Source organism: Manis pentadactyla, chromosome 1 (assembly GCF_030020395.1).
Source record: "Manis pentadactyla isolate mManPen7 chromosome 1, mManPen7.hap1, whole genome shotgun sequence".
Lineage (NCBI taxonomy): Eukaryota > Metazoa > Chordata > Mammalia > Pholidota > Manidae > Manis > Manis pentadactyla.
In genome coordinates, this window is record NC_080019.1 from 12,785,968 (window position 1) to 12,803,343 (window position 17,376).

General features: G+C 42.5%; 1 protein-coding gene across 1 annotated transcript in view; it reads right to left on the minus strand.

The window, feature by feature from the left end:
• Positions 1-216: 216 nt before the first annotated feature.
• Positions 217-17,376, minus strand: part of XPO7 (exportin 7) — a 77,158-nt gene continuing 59,998 nt past the window's right edge. The window contains exons 14-28 of the mRNA XM_057490294.1: positions 16,805-16,940; positions 16,235-16,308; positions 15,028-15,111; positions 14,055-14,115; positions 13,556-13,664; positions 12,458-12,564; positions 10,142-10,230; positions 9,322-9,429; positions 7,274-7,356; positions 6,781-6,995; positions 6,419-6,557; positions 4,490-4,650; positions 3,472-3,570; positions 2,773-2,900; positions 217-1,787 (exon numbers count right to left, since the gene is read on the minus strand). Of these exons, the coding sequence (XP_057346277.1) occupies positions 1,694-1,787; positions 2,773-2,900; positions 3,472-3,570; positions 4,490-4,650; positions 6,419-6,557; positions 6,781-6,995; positions 7,274-7,356; positions 9,322-9,429; positions 10,142-10,230; positions 12,458-12,564; positions 13,556-13,664; positions 14,055-14,115; positions 15,028-15,111; positions 16,235-16,308; positions 16,805-16,940 (1,687 nt within the window). The 3' untranslated portion in view covers positions 217-1,693. The remainder of the gene's footprint in view (positions 1,788-2,772; positions 2,901-3,471; positions 3,571-4,489; positions 4,651-6,418; positions 6,558-6,780; positions 6,996-7,273; positions 7,357-9,321; positions 9,430-10,141; positions 10,231-12,457; positions 12,565-13,555; positions 13,665-14,054; positions 14,116-15,027; positions 15,112-16,234; positions 16,309-16,804; positions 16,941-17,376) is intronic.

The following is a 17,376-nucleotide window of genomic DNA, read 5'->3' on the forward strand; positions in this document are numbered from 1 at the left end:
TATAGCTGTAGACAACAGCCTAATACAGATATAGATCAATTATATTTTTAAAACGAACTGAGTCAGGCTTAGTCCAATGAGAAACAAGCTAATTTTACAAGGTTGAGGGGTCCCTGTCATCCACTGACTTTTAAGAATGCGTGTTCCAAACATCTTCATGTGTTTAGAGTGAGACATGTCCCCACAGACACACTAGACTTGATTGCTGAAACCAGGTCAGTAGAAACCATTGAAGTTTATTGGCGGTCACAATGCTTACACTGTATGCAGCAAACACCCTTACAAGTCTATCCGCAACCTGATCACGCAAGAAAGGATTCACCACACAGTCGCCAGAGGAGAAGGAAAAAAATTAACAGGCTTATTTCTGGGCATAGAGGAGAGAAATAAAATAAAACCTAATTGATGGGTGTCCCATGGGCAAGAGCTGAACTAGAGATGCGTACAACTAGCAGCAACAGTTGTGGAAAAAGTACAAGGCAAATAGCTTTCTCCATTAATTTTCCTCTGTAGGTTAACTTTTTTAATATTCAAAACATTTATTACGGTTTTCATTTTATAAAAATGTATATTTTTAAAGGGGGTGGGGAGAATGTTAAATACTTCATGCTAGGCAGACCTTGTTATTAAGAACCCCTCCACTGTAGTAACTTCCTCCAGTTCATACATTCATGAGTGCAGGGTACATATATAAATATCCACACGCACACATCCACACACACTGCCTCAAGGGCTGGGGAAGACTAAAAGTTATTGGCCACACGCAGATGGGCCTCTGGTGGACTCATCCAAATCGCTCAACAGGAGAGCAACTGGCTCAATTCCTTCTCCGGTCTCTAATTTTACAGAGACCAAGAACCCTAAAAACATAGAGTTACACCCGACTTTTAAAAGCAAGAGGCATCTGTCTGAGGATGAGGGTAAGCAAGTGGGAAAACGGATGAAGCTAAGAACACCAAACATTTTTAGCTGGAGTTGTCTGTCACTGCAAGAGGCCAAGGGACCCAGGGCAGCATCTAGGGTTGAAGGGGGAGGGATGGTGCTCCGCATGGCTTAGAGTTCCTAATAACAAGGGTAACAGGAAGTGATAATTTTGGGGGCAAGGTAGGGCAATAAGAAAAAATATACATTTGGAATTTTTACTTTTTTTGCCTCTCTACACTGTGTCACTAAATATATCTCTGCACGTTCATACATCCTCGTCCAGTAAAGCTTCAGGCCACCAGAATACACGTTTCTCCCTCTCTCGCATACACAACCCCTCACATCAGCATTGGTGCACTAGACTCAGTAAAAATTTTTCAGTCACACTTTTTGTTTTTAAACTTGAGTCAATATAAACCTTGTTCAAAATGTTATGAAAAAATGTACATGTTTATACAAGGCAGGTTGTGGCAGGACACTGGGGGTTCCCCCGGGGTGGCCCCAGGAGGAGGGGGCTAGAGTCTCACGTATTTGTGTCTCCTCCCACCACCCGTCCCACCCATTCCCCTGGGAACCAGCAGCGCCCTGCCCCTAGTGAGTGCACACACACCCTTACTCCCTGGGGAAGTAGCTAGCTGACCTTTGCCATTTTCCCCACACCCCCGGAGGAGGGAGCCAGGATCAGCCAGGCCCTCTCCCGTGTAATTGTTTGCCCCTCTGGGCCAGACCAAAGGGACGCTGCTCTGTACAGGTAGAATCCACGGAGGTGTCAGCTCATCATATCATTGCTATTCACACCATAAGTGGAATTCTTCATCGAGTCGTTGACTTCTCGACGGAATGCTGACAGGTTCTGGGTGAACCTGCAGAGAGGACGCATGTAGGTTGGGAGAGTAGGGTGGAGGCAAAGGTCTTTGCCTAAAACATTCCTAGTAGATAAGTGGCTGCCAGGAGGCAGAATGTACAAATTGATGGGTTCTGTTTCTAAGGTCAGTCAACCTCAGACTTAAAACTTTAAGGGAAAGTTGGGCTAACTTGTGTATCCACCTGGTAACTTCATGGCAGGCCGTGAGATCTGGTCAGACCTGGGGCTGGCTCTGAGGGCCACCTCAGGCTCACGCTAGCACAAATGGAATCTCCGTGACAGTACTGGTAAGTGACCCTCACAGAGTCAGGGCAGGAAGGGAATGAAGCGGTCTCCTTTCTTAATGCCAAGAGACCAGTAGTGTAGCCCTGTGCTGCCACCAGCACATGCAGCTGCCAAGCGCTTCAACTGTGCCCAGGCAACAAAGGAACTGAAGCAAATTAAATGATACTTGGACTCATGTCCCTCAGTTAACTAATTGTAGATTACACTAAATCTAAAAACTAATTCAGAAAAACTTGACATTCAATTGTTATCGGACAACTTCCAAAAATATATATGGAACAACCTGAGTATGGAAATGTGCTTTGTCAACTGTGTCATGACAGCTAAATATAAATCAAGTATTTCCAGTGAAAACTTACCATCTGAATTGAGATGCCCTGTTAAGTTAACATATACAGGATCTTGGAAGGCTTTGTACAGTGCAAAAAAAAATTTAAATTCTCCATTTAAAAATTTCAATTACATTTGACATAATATTTTTGATACACTGGGTTAAGTAAAATACATTAAAATGAATTTTGTATGTTTCCTTTTACCTTTTTAAAATATGGCTACTAGAAAATTAAAAATTACCTATGGGGCTCGCTTTTCTATTGGACAGTACTACTTCACATGGCCTCTAAGGAAATCTCCCTTGTTTCTGTGACTGGAAAAATAACAACTGCCTGGAATTTCTTGGCCAGGCCCTCTACACTCACCTGTCTCTGTTTTTTGTAAGAAGATTCCGCTCGATGCCTTCCATCAGGTTTTCAAAACACAGATGCATAGCCTGCTGCTTCTCTGGTGGCTGGCTATTCACGATACTGTTCCTTAGGTCAGAGAAATACTGTGGAGCAAGGAATGAGACAGGATTAAGGAGAGGAGATGGACTTGGCCCTCCATCATCTGCATGGTTAAGGAATGTTCTCCAAGAGTATCTACTGAAATTGGATACCTTTTTTTTGATTCAAGCAAGTATCTGCAAGATAATGCACCTTTATCTTTCTCAAAAATCAAGAATTTTATGTTAATGGTCATCTTTTCCAGATTTTCCTTTAGTTAAGAGTCATGTGATCCAGGTTCTTCCTTTATAGGAATCTCTAGACTTATTCAGGTTTATTTATAGCAGAACTGGAATTGGAAGTCAGGTCTCAGGTGCTTTGATCTCCAGCTGTATTTTCTCTCTGTAATACATCCTTCACCTTTAAACTGTCACTGGTGCCAACTTTTAACAGTTGAGTGATTATGTGTTGTTCAAAGCATGAATTAGGTATGCTCAGAAAGTGGACTATTTTCCCCTTGCTTTGCCATCATGGAATGTTTCTAGAAGTGTTTCTCACAGTGCCCTAGAAAATGACAGCCAAATGTGGGCCTACCCTTGCTTCTGGTTCTGGGACCCAGGGAGCTGGCTCTCTTACCTTTTCATTAAGTAGTATCAAGCCAAGCAGGGGTCGGGACATGGACCACTGATTCCTGCAGTCTTCAAAGATGATGATGTTCAGCACCGTTGACAGCATCTGGAAGTGGACAAGATGAGGAAGTGACCTAGTGTTGTGGCTACCCAAGATAGAATTACAGATTGCAAACAGAGGGGTTTATTAGGCTGAAGGCCTTTTCTGTCTGGGGTTAACACAAATAGTTCATGAAGTTTTATTTTAATCATCTATTGCAAGGTAAGTTTTTCTTCTGAGATATTTCCTTTCCTGTTCTTTAAATCGGTTTGCTAATTTATCTAAAAATGGACCTTCTCAGTTTACCCTGATTTTTATGGGGAATGGGATGGGCCAAACAGATGATTGTGGTAGGCAAAAATCACCTTGCAGTATAGCTCCAAGACACCTGTTTCAGTAGGCAGCTTTGTAATATTCTGGGGACATGATGAGAATGTGAATTATTTCACTGTTTCTTTAGAGAACAATACAAAGATGGAATTGGTAAAATACTGTTGGCTAAAATCTAAATTACTCCATTGATCCTATTTACCTACTTTTATCTAGTATATTTCTGCAAATCTTACTTTTGAAAAGTTGCTGCACACAAACAAAACCGCGGCAAGCATATGGTTCGATCCATGCATGTGGCCAGCCTAATAATCCCTTTTGTCCTGTACCCCCATTCCCATTTTGCAAATGGCAAGAGACTGAGCAAAGCCCTGGTCATGGAAGGCGGACAGTGCTCGTGGGACAGGCCCAAGGCATAGAGGTTGGTGTGACCCTTGGAAGAACAATTCAGAACCCGTTTTTTCAGATTTTATACATCTAATGATAACTCAGAAAACTCAAAATCCACTGCAATTTTATGGTGCAAAACTTTACCTCGGCAGCATTAACCTGGTGGGATGTCAGACTCATTATCTTGCTTGGCTTCCCCTCCTGTGCAGAGAGGTTCTCCTACAGTAGGACGCCCCACACTGCCTCCTGACCTGATGCTCCTTACCTGCTGGATCATCTCTGGATGCTGCTGCATGATATGCAGAAAGCGGTCACTCTCCTGGTTCAGGGGCGTTGTCCTCTTTTTGGTGCTACGTGACAGCTGCTTGAAGAGGTATGTCACGATGTGATCCAGGCAGGAGCAGCAGCCTGTGCATACCATGGTGTCTGGAAGAAAGAGGGGCAGGGGCAGAATAGAGCAGAGGTACTGAGCTGCTGACGGTAGCTTGGGCAAGCCTGGGTGGCCTTACCTATAACCCTACAGAGGCACCCAGGTGGTTCAGCCAAGGCTGATGCTTGGGGGGCTTCCTGTTAACCTCTTACCCTCATGACAGAGCAAGGCCCAAGTCTGAGTCTGAAAGTGAGGGTGTGCTAATACATAATATAAATCAATAATACTAAAATTAGTGTCTTGCTTTGGTGTGGATGTATGTCTTTTGCTTTATAAACAACACAGTTTATAGACAGCAGGTCCTTCTACTGTGCCAGACACTGCGCTATGGACTTCACGGTATCACCTCTAATTTACCCTCTTCAGAAATCCAGGAGGTAGGGGTTCCACTGCACAAATGAGTGAACCAAAGTTTGGAGAGAGTATGTGACTTGCTTCGGGATCACACTGCTGCTAACTGGAAGAGCTGTGACTAGAATCAAGAAGTCTGAGCTATGAGCCTATACTCTGAGTTACCTGGGAATGTCACTAAACCTAGCTTGACACTACCTATCAACACGCAGCGTTTGTTAGAGGGGGTACTGTATTCTCTATCTCCAAAGCATCTTGGAAGGAAGAGGTGGGGGTGGGCAGCTGCAGACTCACTGAAGCATTTTACAAAGGGGCCTCTGCAGCACAGCCTGTGGACAGCGCTTGGACTAGGTGAGGCATATGCCGGAGGACAGAGAATGAACCCTTAAAAGAGTAAACCATTCTGTTTTCATTTATGCAGAGGTCCCTTTATTTTCAAGAAGTAATAAAACAGCTTTCCGAAGCAGGGTCTGATACTTTGGATGATTGTCCTAGATACGGCAACACACTCCGCTGGAAGTAAATGTGTATCCGGGGGGGCACAGAGGTGTGGGTAACTCACCACAGCAGACAATCCGAAAGTCACTGTACATTTGCAATAGATCACAATTATTTTGCAGTTGGCTTAATTTTCCTATTTGCTTTGCTCTGTCTAAAATATATTTTATTCTCTGAACACATACACACCTACTAAGATTGCTAGAATGTGGCTTAGGAATAAAATGGCTGACGGGAGCTGGTTGGAGCAGGATGAAAAAAATGTATGGAGATAGGTGTGTAAAACCCTCCCACAGCCTCTACTGCCCCCAGGATAGAATCCAAACACCTGAGGTGGCTTATGGGCCCCTTCGTGACTTCCAGATTTTCATCTGCCTGCCTCTCTCCAGCTTCACGTCCCTCATCTCTTTTAATGCCTGTGTGTACCAGCCATTCTGGACTTCCCCGTTCTTCTGGCCTCTAGGGGCTAATACTTGCTGTTTCTGCTGCTAGGAAGCCTCTCCCACTAACCTGATAATGCCTGTTCAGCTTTTAGGTTCACACTTTGATGCCAACCTTTCAGCCAGCCTTCCTTGACCCCAGCTCCTCGAGCCCAGGGGCTCAGCATTTCTCCTGGGCACTCCCACAGCACTCTGTACTCACCCCTACTGTACCGTATGAATAGGTGTGGTGAACAGGCACTTGCCTTTTCATCCACCAGATAAAAAGCTGAAGGGCAGGGACTATGTGCTATTACTGTACCCTTAGTGTCTAGAATAGGGCCTGTTCCTTAGGAGGGCACTGGTAAGACTCAGCTGGATGAGAACACACCCACGAACTGTTAGGGCCAATTCCGCAAAGCAGCGATCCTTTTGGACACTGGGGCACGAGTCTCCCTTAAGTGGTAAAAACTAACTGGCCAACCCAGGTGCTTACCAAGTGCAGTAAGTCCTTCAGAAATGGAAGAGAGAATATACATGATGACATGAGGTTCCAGGCTTGCAATAAAGTTCATGTGGTCCTGAGTGAGGACTTCCAGTAGTGAGTAGTAAGACTGACTGAGTTTGGGGTAATCCTGTGGGAGGAGGACAAAAATCAGCTCAGGCACTGAGGACCTCAGTATGCAGGGAGCAAGATCTTAGGTAATTAATAGCTGAGTTCCCTGCAGATGGAAGACATGAGATCTAGTTGGAGCTAGCTTATAGTCCTCCAGAGAAACAGTCAACCATGGTCTCAGGCAAAAAAAAAGATAAACATGGTACAGAGCTCAGGTCCTGTCAATGCAGCCTAAGGCTTACCAGGAGATCACTATGGGGAATGGAGAGGAGCAGCTTGATGAAGGTCTGCAGAGCATTGTCCAGGGCATCATCTCCGTAGAGACGGAAGACTCCAAAATTGACATAACTCCCACTGAGAGCAGCCTTCAGCATGGAGAAGCAGATGGAGATGCCCTTGAGTTTCAGTGCGTAGACCTGATCCTTTGGGACCTCCCCTAGTGTCAGGATGCGATTGCCTGAGTAGACAAGTGATATATATATATATATTATATATATATACATACACACACACTTATTCAACCACATTATACTCGATGGTTTACATACCAACTCAACCCTCCTACTCCCAAGGTCCTCAGTGCCAGCTGGCCCTGTTAACACAGATATACACACGACGCAGCATGCCTGGGCAGGGCTGTCCTGGTTATTGCCAAGGCTTGCCTGACATCCGTGCTGCATGTGGTATGCTGATCTGGAAACTGCTTCCAGGGTTATGCACCTCTAAAGCACGTACCGTACATCGTTATCATCTTGCTGGTTTCTCTGAAGAGTAAGATGCCATTGGGGGAAGAGACATCAAACTGGAGTCGCTGGGATCTGAACAGAGAACAGGAGGAGGTCAGAGAATGCTGCTGCAGGCTGGGGTACTTCACAGTCTTGTGCAGGCACTATAGGGGATTCCTTTTGCACTAAGACGTGCAGGTTACCTATCCTAATGTTCAACAACCAAGGTAATCAAAGATATTTAATGAAGGATATGGCTTCTATCTTGAAGACCAACATGCTAGACTCCAGTTCTGCTGCTTAAACTGAAAACATTGTTTTAAAATGTTAACAAAAGAACATTAAAAACAGTGCCTGTTTCTTTAGTTTTAAAAGAAATTAAAAAATGAGGTAGCAGATAAAACTACTCTTCAACTTCTCAATTTTATTTAATTAAAATACGGCTTCTGCCAGTCACCTCTTAACAGCACTAACTCACGACCCTTCCAACATCAATCTGTGTTGTCTTTTTAGCTTCAGTGGCAGCTAAGGGAGGCAACAGGCATTGTTGCCATATTGTAAAGAGAAGCGTCGCATGGGGACTGGGAATACTCCAAGACAAGTCAGGCAGGGAAGGCAAATGCTGACATGACCTGGATTGTGGCTGTCCCTAGACCAGAGCCCCTCTGGTTTGCTCCACCTGTAATGAGCCTGACTCTGGTTAGTAAGGCCTCAAACCCAGGGTCCTTCTCGATTCTCCTTCCCTGCACAATGAATCCACTAGGATCTAGCCCTGCGATATACCGAGTCCATCGCTTGCTCTGTGGCCCTTCCGCTTTCACTCTTGACCTATACAGCCCCATTCTTCACACAGTTGCCAAAAAGACCTTTAACTAATGTAAAGAGATCACCTGAATCCTTTGCTTAATGCTTCAGCAGCTCCCACTGTAAGGAGTGTGTCCAAGCCTCAGCAATGCTGTGCCACGTCGCTGCCCCTCTGGTCACTGCCCGTCTCACTCACTGCCCACGATGGCCTACCCTCACATTCACCCTGCTCCAGCCAGGGGCATTTTTCTGTCTCAAGTACCAGCAAGCTCATCCCATCCTAAGACTTGCAGTTGGTCTGTTCAGAATGCTCTTTCCCCTCATCTTTGCAGGGCTGGTAGCACGTTTCTTGTCATTCAAATCCCAGCTTATATATCACCTTCTCTGAGGATTCCTCTGACCCTCCTCTGTTTCCATTCCCCTCTTTTACCTTTCTATTTTCTACAGCATTTACCAGTTTGAAAAGATCTTCCATATTTGTGTTGCTATCTCTTTTCTCCATCAAAGAGGGCATAGGTTTTGTCTAGCACAATAGCCAAGATGGTGCCTGGCAAAAAGCACATGCTCTCCAATATCCACTTTATAAATGAATGTAACTCTTGACTATAAGCCTCACAGAGGGCTACAGCCTCTTTGAATATTACCCACTCAATCACTAAGGTAGTTAAAAAAATTATTAATTCTCTCAGGAGTGCCATGAGAGGCAGACACATGTGCCTGAAATCCTAGTGAAGTCAAGGTGCTAGATTTTTCTTTTTCTTCATCTCCAAATTCTTGGGCAAATCTAAAATTTGGTATTTTGCAATTCTTTCTTGTTTTCTAAGTAAACCTTTACAGATCCAGCTGTAATTTGTGTAAGAAGTATTTTTCTTGTGTTCCACATCACTTTGAATTGTCTCTATGAAATGCAAACTGTGAAATGTGATGGACATGGCTTATGTGGGCAGGGGAACAAAGTCTTGGTTGCGGAATTCACCTCTCATAATAATGGATTATCTTGAGACTCTTTTAAAAGTGACTTATTTCCTGCAAGATGCTATGACTTTGTGTGGTTGGGGGGACCCTTCTTCCAAATAAACAAAAACATTATAAAAGTTTATGTACACATAAACTTTTCAAAGTTTTCAAATTTCGATAGCAGGAATCTTATTATCTTCCATAATCTGTCCAAAACACTAAGAAAAGCAAATTCTCTAAGTGTTTTTTTCAGCTAAAAGGGCACGTCTGCGCTTTGAGAACTGTCTTCCTGCTTACCTGTTATGCACTAGTTCAGCCATCAGCTTGAGCACAGGTGTGGTACAGGCTGGATCATGGTACCATAGCTCAATTGCCCGCTGGAGAATTGGCATGTAGGATGGGTATCTGTAAATGAAAAGCTAAGGAAGAATTCTGAATCTGGAAAGACAGAGAACTTAAAATAATTTCTCAGTACAGGCCAAGCACAAACTGTCAGACTACAGTTCTCTCATTTCCTGTCTCTTGCTTGCTCACTTGGGGTCTTTCCACCCAGGAGGTGCTAAAGTGATTGTGCCACTTAACAGGCATCTAATAATACATTATAATTTACATAATGCCTTTCTTCTGAGGAGCACAGTGTATTTCATATTGTTATTGATCCTCTCACCACTTCTGTGATATGATAGGGAATTCTGTTAATGGAGGCTCTCAGACTTGAGATGATTTGTTCAAGGGTATGAAGTCAGTAAAGTTAGACTTTCTGATTCCTATGAAGTTGTCTTTTTTAGTAAACTGAAATGTCTCTTTCTCAGAGCAGCAAAATTCATGTGCAGCAATAGTTTCATAGTGGTGTAGTTCCACAGGCACTTACACCTGGGGCCCAAGAGAGACATGGGGGCACTACCTCATTCACTTCCCAGTCTCAACACCCAGAGCAGTCAGCACTGTCATTAGACCACTATGGAATGGTAGCTTACGAGACATATGGCAGGTCTGTCAGTAACTCTTCACTATCTTTGCCTCATCACTCCCTGCTCCCCTTTCCTGATGACTTCCTTCCCCACTCATAATCCAGTCAAGGCTTGCTGTGGCTTGTTCCTAGTCTGCATTAGGATACATCCATTCAAACAGCATCATGAAGCTGGTCTTGGCATTGAAGGCGAAAGCTATCCCTCTCAGGTCTCTTACTAGGCCAACTAGAGTTCGCTGTAGAAGGCAAAAATACATGTTAAAATACAAGAAAAACCAAACCTGTAACCACCTGATGGGGATTTCTTGTACCTGTAATCAAATTCTTCCTCACTGTTTAATAGTCCTTCCCAAATATTCTCAATCAATCTCTCCCATACTAGAATGGAATCTTTTCATTGGAAAATTAGTTTTGGAAGCTTGCTATTCTAAGAAAAAGGGATTGTTCCTGGTTCATTATAACAAAAATAGAGGCTGATAAAATACTGACACTAATGTCATAAGTCATATGTAAAAAATAAAAAAGCCAAAAAGCTTATTCAAGAAGAGGTAGAAAAAGAAAAAAAGGCAAGAAGTCCCTAGAAGAAACAGAAAAACCATATACCCTAAAGGTCTGCTACCACAGGCACTCAAACGCAGGACCTGCCAGGAGGTAGACAAATAAGCCTACTGTGTACCTGCCCCTTTACCTGGGCTGTCTGGAAGTAAGACTGGGATGTTGAGTCTTGGAGTTGTAATATACTGCACTACTTTTTTTTTTTAAAGAAAAAGAGATTGAGGTGTAAAGTGGTCAAATAACTCACCCAGTCATACTGCTAGGAGGCAGAAGGACCAGGATTAGGACTCACAGCACCAAGACTCCAAATCCAATGCTCTCTTCCTCAACAGAAGTTATGTGTGGGCCCTGAACAGCAATAAGACTGCTTCTAAAAGCAATAGTCTTATAAGCAGGCTCAAGAATTTATTAGTCTATTTGGGTATCCTGACTGCACTTCCACTAAAGCCTGCTTTAAGAAAATAGTTCTATTCCTAAACTGATACCATAAGCTTAACTTTCAAGTCTAAGACATAAGCAATCTAAAAGATTTGTTACACGTTGTATGACAAAGATGTGGGTAACAGTTGTAGTTTGTGGCCAAAGTGGTTCTTTTCATTAGTTTTACTTGCTTGTATGGAACTAATGTGATGGGGAAAAGTACTTGATATTCACTGAAATATTTCATTATCCTTGGTATTGGTTGACACTTTAGTGTAAGCTCCTGATGTGACCACACTAATCTTAGCTTTGAATGGACCCATCTCAGATCCCAACACTGGTAACAGAGAACATTGAGTGAGACAAAGTCTCATGGCTCTCTGAGCTTCCTGCTGATTTGGAGATAGAAATTAAGAGGTTTTCTAAAGCTGAAAAAAGGGAATTTCATTTTAGGTGGAGCCTGGCATTTTGAGGCAATACCCCTGGCTATCTGGTGTCAGGCTCGGTTTCAGTTATGAGCACTGCAAAGACATCCTACAAATATTAATAGCCTATTGTCTTCTGGTTTCAGTACAGAGATCTATAGTAAGGAGAGCAGGTGTGTGTGAAGTAAAAAGATGAAGAAAGTGAAAAACAACAACAACAAAAAAAAAAACAGTTCTGAGAGCCAGAAACCAATTTACAATTCCACATGTATGGACATTCACAAACCCTTCTACACACTCATGTGTCAAAGAAGCAGTAATCTTAATGGAAATCAGAAAATACAAAGAACGGAATGATAATGGCACATATCAAAACTTTTGGATTCTGGAGACCTGTTCCATAACAATGTTTATGTACCCAATGCTACTGAATCGTGCATTTAAAAATGGTTAAGATGGTTAGTTTTACATTATGTGTTCTTTTACAATTGGAAAAAAACACAACTTGTGGAAGAATACACCTGGAGAGACATTTATAGTTTTAAATGATATTAGGAAAGAAGGGCTGAAAAGTTAAGAAGTTAGAACAATGGAAAAGTCCTAAGGAAAACATAGGAAAGAAATATTAAGAGTAGAAATGAATGAAGTAGAAAATACAGATGAAATAGAGCTAAAACAAAGACTAATAACCCAATCTCTGGCAAAACTGATCTAGGAAAAAAGAGAAAGCACTAATTGGCAGTAATCAAAATGAAAAGTGGACATAATACAAGGTACAGCAGAGATTAAAAAGGAAATGAGAAAAGTATAAAGTAACTTTATTAAAACACGTGAAAGCTTGACAAAAATTCCTAAGGGCTGCTTAGGAACACACTTTAACATAAAATTAAGAGTTTATAAATCTTAACTAGTTCTTCTGTTTCAAAATCCCTCAAATCAAAGAGATTAAATAAAACAAATTAGTGGTAAGTTTACGGGTAAACACTGCAGTGCTACTTCCTCTCATCTCCGTTCAGGACTGCCCTCAACCAGCATCCGATCCCCCAGTGGGTGAAGGACTCACCTTTGCCTCTTGCTCATTGAAACTGTTAGTGCTAAACATCTGGGCTACAGCTTCAAATGCTGCTGTGAGTGGCAGCATGAATTGCTCATACTGATCTTCATCCTCTCCTGCAAAGCAAACAACCCGGGATGTGATTCCAACACAAAACATTCAAACCTGGGAATGCATGGAAAATTAAGATGTATGAAAGCTGAGCAGACCCAAGCATAATTCAAAGGGGTCCCTTTATTATCCTATCAGGTATTAGTAATGTCAGAATGCAATGTGTGTGTGTCTGTACAATATATATATATATATATATATATTGTACAGACACACAATTTTAAAACTAGAAAATGGCAGAAATCACCTAGTCCAGGGATATCCAAAATTTTTTGATAACTGAGCCACAGTATCAGAGATTCACATGTGTATAAGATACTAGGATATTTACTTATTTTTTCCTTAAATGAGAACTATAGTCAGCTGTGAAAGCTCTGAGACTAGTACATGAGAATGAGACTCAAATCTGAATCAGATGCTCATGGAGGCTTTAGTCACATTTTCTTTTTTCAGTCATCTTTCATAGGAAGTTTTAAAATGCTAGTTTAGTAGGATTAATTTAAATAGTTCAAAATCATGATGATGCCTTTGAGCTTCAGTTATTAGCTGAACCCAAACTTCTAAGATTACAACTAGAGCTAGAAAGGCACTTAAATCTCTCCTGGTTCGTACGTGCTAGTGAATTGGGAAACAAAGAAACTTTTATTGACCGTAACAGGTGGACTGCACCTCCGTGTGGGCTGGAGGGGTTATCTAGCCAGCAAGGTGCATTTAGGAATCTCAATTCTTAATTCCCTTATTTTACAAATGAGTAATATGAATAGACTTTAAAATCACTGCACATCAGATGGAAACTTCAGACACATACTATTATTCTCGTCCAGTAGTTACAGGGGCCATGATCTGTTCTTTGTGAAATCCGACTGTATTTTAGATAGTTTTGTTACTGTTAAAACAATAGAAAAGACCCCCCCCACATCTAATTTTCTATCCTTTAACAGAAATTTAGAATATGCCAGATTACTTCAGATTAGCCTCTGGGATTTATTGCAGTACCTAAATCTACCATGAGGAGACGCCCAAGTGCTGTGTAGAAGGTAGTCCGACACCGCATGTCTGTCAGGTTGGACTGATTGTTAACACCCAAAAATGAAAAGTGCTCACTCTATTAAAAAAAAGAAAACAAGTTAAAAGAGATAGAAACATGGGTTAGAGGCAGAATGCAAGTCAGTAATTTCAGAATTAGCCCTTTCAAGCTAATGGCTACTTTGTCATTCCTTAAGGGTATGAGGTGTATTTAAAAATTGTTTTTGATTATTGCTGTTGGTACCTATAACTAATTTATCTTATGATGAATAGTAGGCAAGTTCACCATAACTCAGCTCATTTGGATCCCAGGGGGCAGCTCTGGATGACAGTGCAACCTGGCAGTGTGACGGCTGTCAGGACAGTCTCTGCCTGTAGCAGCACCAGGGCCATTCCCACATTAAGCTCCGTCATGTGCTGAGAGTGTGGGTGGCTGGAGAGTACAACCAGGAGGGGGAAAACCACTTACCGTGTGATTGTTCAGCATGAACTGTACCGCACTGAGCTTCACGAGTTTCCTGACACTACTGTATGTAAAGACAAAGGAAGGAGTCAAGGAAAATGTGATGCAAACTAGGAATTTGCTGCAGAATGAAACTTTTAGGATTAAGTAGTTTCTTTCTTTACTATGAATTCTATACCCAGATCTCTAATTTTTCTTAACCACTTGGGTATAACTGCCAAATAAGGAAAATATGTGTTTTCTTCCAAGCAACATTTAACAGACCAACAAGAGAACACCCCTACCAAACTCTCATCTGTAAGAAAATAGGACCTAGCAGTTTCCCCCCAAAATCCTGAATATCCTAGAGTAGCTTTTCTCAACAGGGCACCCAAGTGAGAATTAAGCCCTAACACTCTGCTTAAGACATCCCTTGTGTGTGCTCTGTCATTTCTCTCCTATGTACTTAGGATGGTATAGCTAGGTACAATTTTCGGGATAAGTGAGAAAAAAGTCACTCAAATAATCTTTATAGAGTTTACTTCTCTTGTAGATTCCTGGTTGTGAAAGGCTGTCTTAAAGCTGTTCAAACTGTACAGCAGACCAAGTCCAAATTAAGAGAAAGTGTAGCCACTAGGATTACTGAAACCTTGTAATCAGGCTGCTTCACCAAAAGGCTGATGGACAATCAAGATGAACTTTGCCAGCACACAGGATGCTAAAGCCTTGGCCACAAAGAGTGTATACCTATCAGACTATTTCTGGATCTTTGAGATAGCCAGGGATAAATCTGTAGTAAACCATTAGTTTGAGAGTTGGCTCATTTTTGGGGTGTGGAAGTATTCCTGGATTTTGTGTAGTTATCGCCTTTGGCTTCCAGGAGAACGGAAGACACTGAAGCACACATAAAGCTAAGTTAAAGTGGAAACAGCAGTGGTCATGTTTTTGACTGTGGCATGCCACAATTCCCGTAGTGCACAGAAGCTGGCGTAGGCAAGGATATCCAATGGAGAGGTCATTGAGAAGCTGTAGTGTCTTGGAGGTGATTGGCTCACAGCGGCCCCAGTACTTCAGGTTGGTGATGCTGGAGGACAACAAGAAAAAAAAAAGGAGACACTTTTGATTTGTCTGGCCTCCTTGAGGGTTGGGAGAAGAAAACCATCCATCAAGAATCACCACACATCTGCATCACCAATTCACAGACATCACAACCACAAAAAATGGGTATAAAATCTCCGTACTTACATTTGGTTGACTAGAAAAATTAGCCTTCAGATAATCTTCACTACTTGGTTCCAAAGCTACACTGGCCCATACCCAGGCCCTTGGAATTCTGGGGCACTCCAGGGCTGATTTCTGCAGCAAGGGTAAGAGATTTCTGCGGCAGTGATAACATGCAGACGTATGCAATTCTGCACCTGCGCCATCCACTGTCAGCTGCAGAATTCTAGTAGCCCTTGCTTCTGCATTCTTGGCTGGCAGAGTCCTTTAGACCCCCTTTGCTTTTTTCATCTTAAATTATTAACCAGCTCATGGATATGAGTGTTTAGGATTGGGATGGTTGGAAGGAAGGAAAATGTCACTTTGCACACAGCCCTGGGTAATGTATTTGGCTCCTCGTGTGTGCTCTGATAAACTGAGCTCCTAAAAAGGGGAAAATATAAACAAAGGGGCATAACTTAAAGGAAAAAAATGGGCCAATTAGGAGCTCCAACTTTGAAGACAGTTCAAATAGTAGCTCTAGATTTTGGAGATTTAAGACTCTTAAGGTCTTCTTCTTGAGAGGAAGAAGCCTGTTTTAAGGGGGCTCTCCTCTTTGGGGGCATACCTAGTGGAAATCAGCACCAGAAAGGAAATGCCCACTCTGGGCGTCTCTGGTAGAAGGTGACCGGCTGAGAGGCACCAATCACTGGGGAGGGAGATTCATTTTGCTAATGCCACGACAGGGTTTCACCTGTGATTCCAGAGGCTACAGAGATGAGATTCTGCACGAACAAAATTAAACCCTCGCCTGTACAAGCCTGGAATGCTCTGGGGCCGGGCCATATCTCTAAGCACAGCTTGTCACACACTCAAATGCACAATTTTCTTACGCAAACGATCAATGCTGGAATGCCAAGGCACTGGCAGCATAACGCCAAGATCACATTTTACAGTTGCAGCAGGATTGCAAGGGACTCTTGCTGGTGGCAAGCTAGAACACTTACATTTTCCCTATGAAGACGCTTAGGACCATGGTCTCATCATTCAAGCCCAGAACTTCTGAGAGTCGGCGGTACAGCTGGTGTGATAAGGGAGATAACCAGAAAATATGGATCAGGAAAATCGTATCCCAGTACTGTTCTTATCCTCATTCAGTGGGTAAGACATGAGAAGAAAATGGACCACAATGCTGGGGAGATCTTAACTGAAGGCAAGAACTAGTTTCCAAGTATTACTAAGTACTGGATAGAGGCTGAGCTATCTTACAGGTCCCCTTCAACAAAAACACTGTCAAAACCTTCTGGTGCTCTGAATATCAATTCATTTAATTAAAGAGGCTGACAACTGCCAATTCTGGGAAAAACCAACAGATGTTTTAACTGGTCATTTGTTAAGCATATGGAGCACTAAAGAAATGGACCCAATTTATTCATATGCCTCCCCAAATTCTATAGACACAGAGGAGACATTTGCACTGTACTGATATGCAAAATCTGGGGACTGTATCTGAATTGTTATCAGCAATTCCACAAGCAGTAGAGAGAACTAAATGGAGTCAACCGAGAGTCTGGTACCTTAGAGGATTTTTGCACCTGGTCCCCAATGTAGATCTTACGAAACTGTTCAAAAAAGCTCAGCATGGCCAATTCTAGCTTCTCGTTACCCGCCTGAGCCAAGCGAGAATCTGTCAGGTTCATCAGCTGGAGCACCCTAGAGGGGGAAGAGCAATGGTTCTCTCAACAGTAGGATATCCCGTCACTCTGGAAAAATCCAGCCTATACGGAAATCATTACATTTCAGTGTAGTCTCCTCTCCTTCCCATCCTGTCTCTTGAAAGGCATTCTCTGAAGGCTCTAAGCTCTGCTGAGGGAACAAAATTCTCTATTTCTGCCCAACAGGAATCTCAACCAAGGACTGAATATGAAAGACAAGTCAGATATTTAAACTGAGATTAAATCCACTGAGACTGAGGACTGAGGCACAAGTTGTAACTGGCTTAAAAATAGTGGAAAAAACACCGGCACCTGGGTAACGGTCTTCCTCAAAACTTCTGTGGGATTCTGAATAGAGCAATTAATCAGAATGCTGAATCCCAGTTACTCATCTGTAAGATGAGGGAGACTGGACTAAACTCAGGGTTCTCACT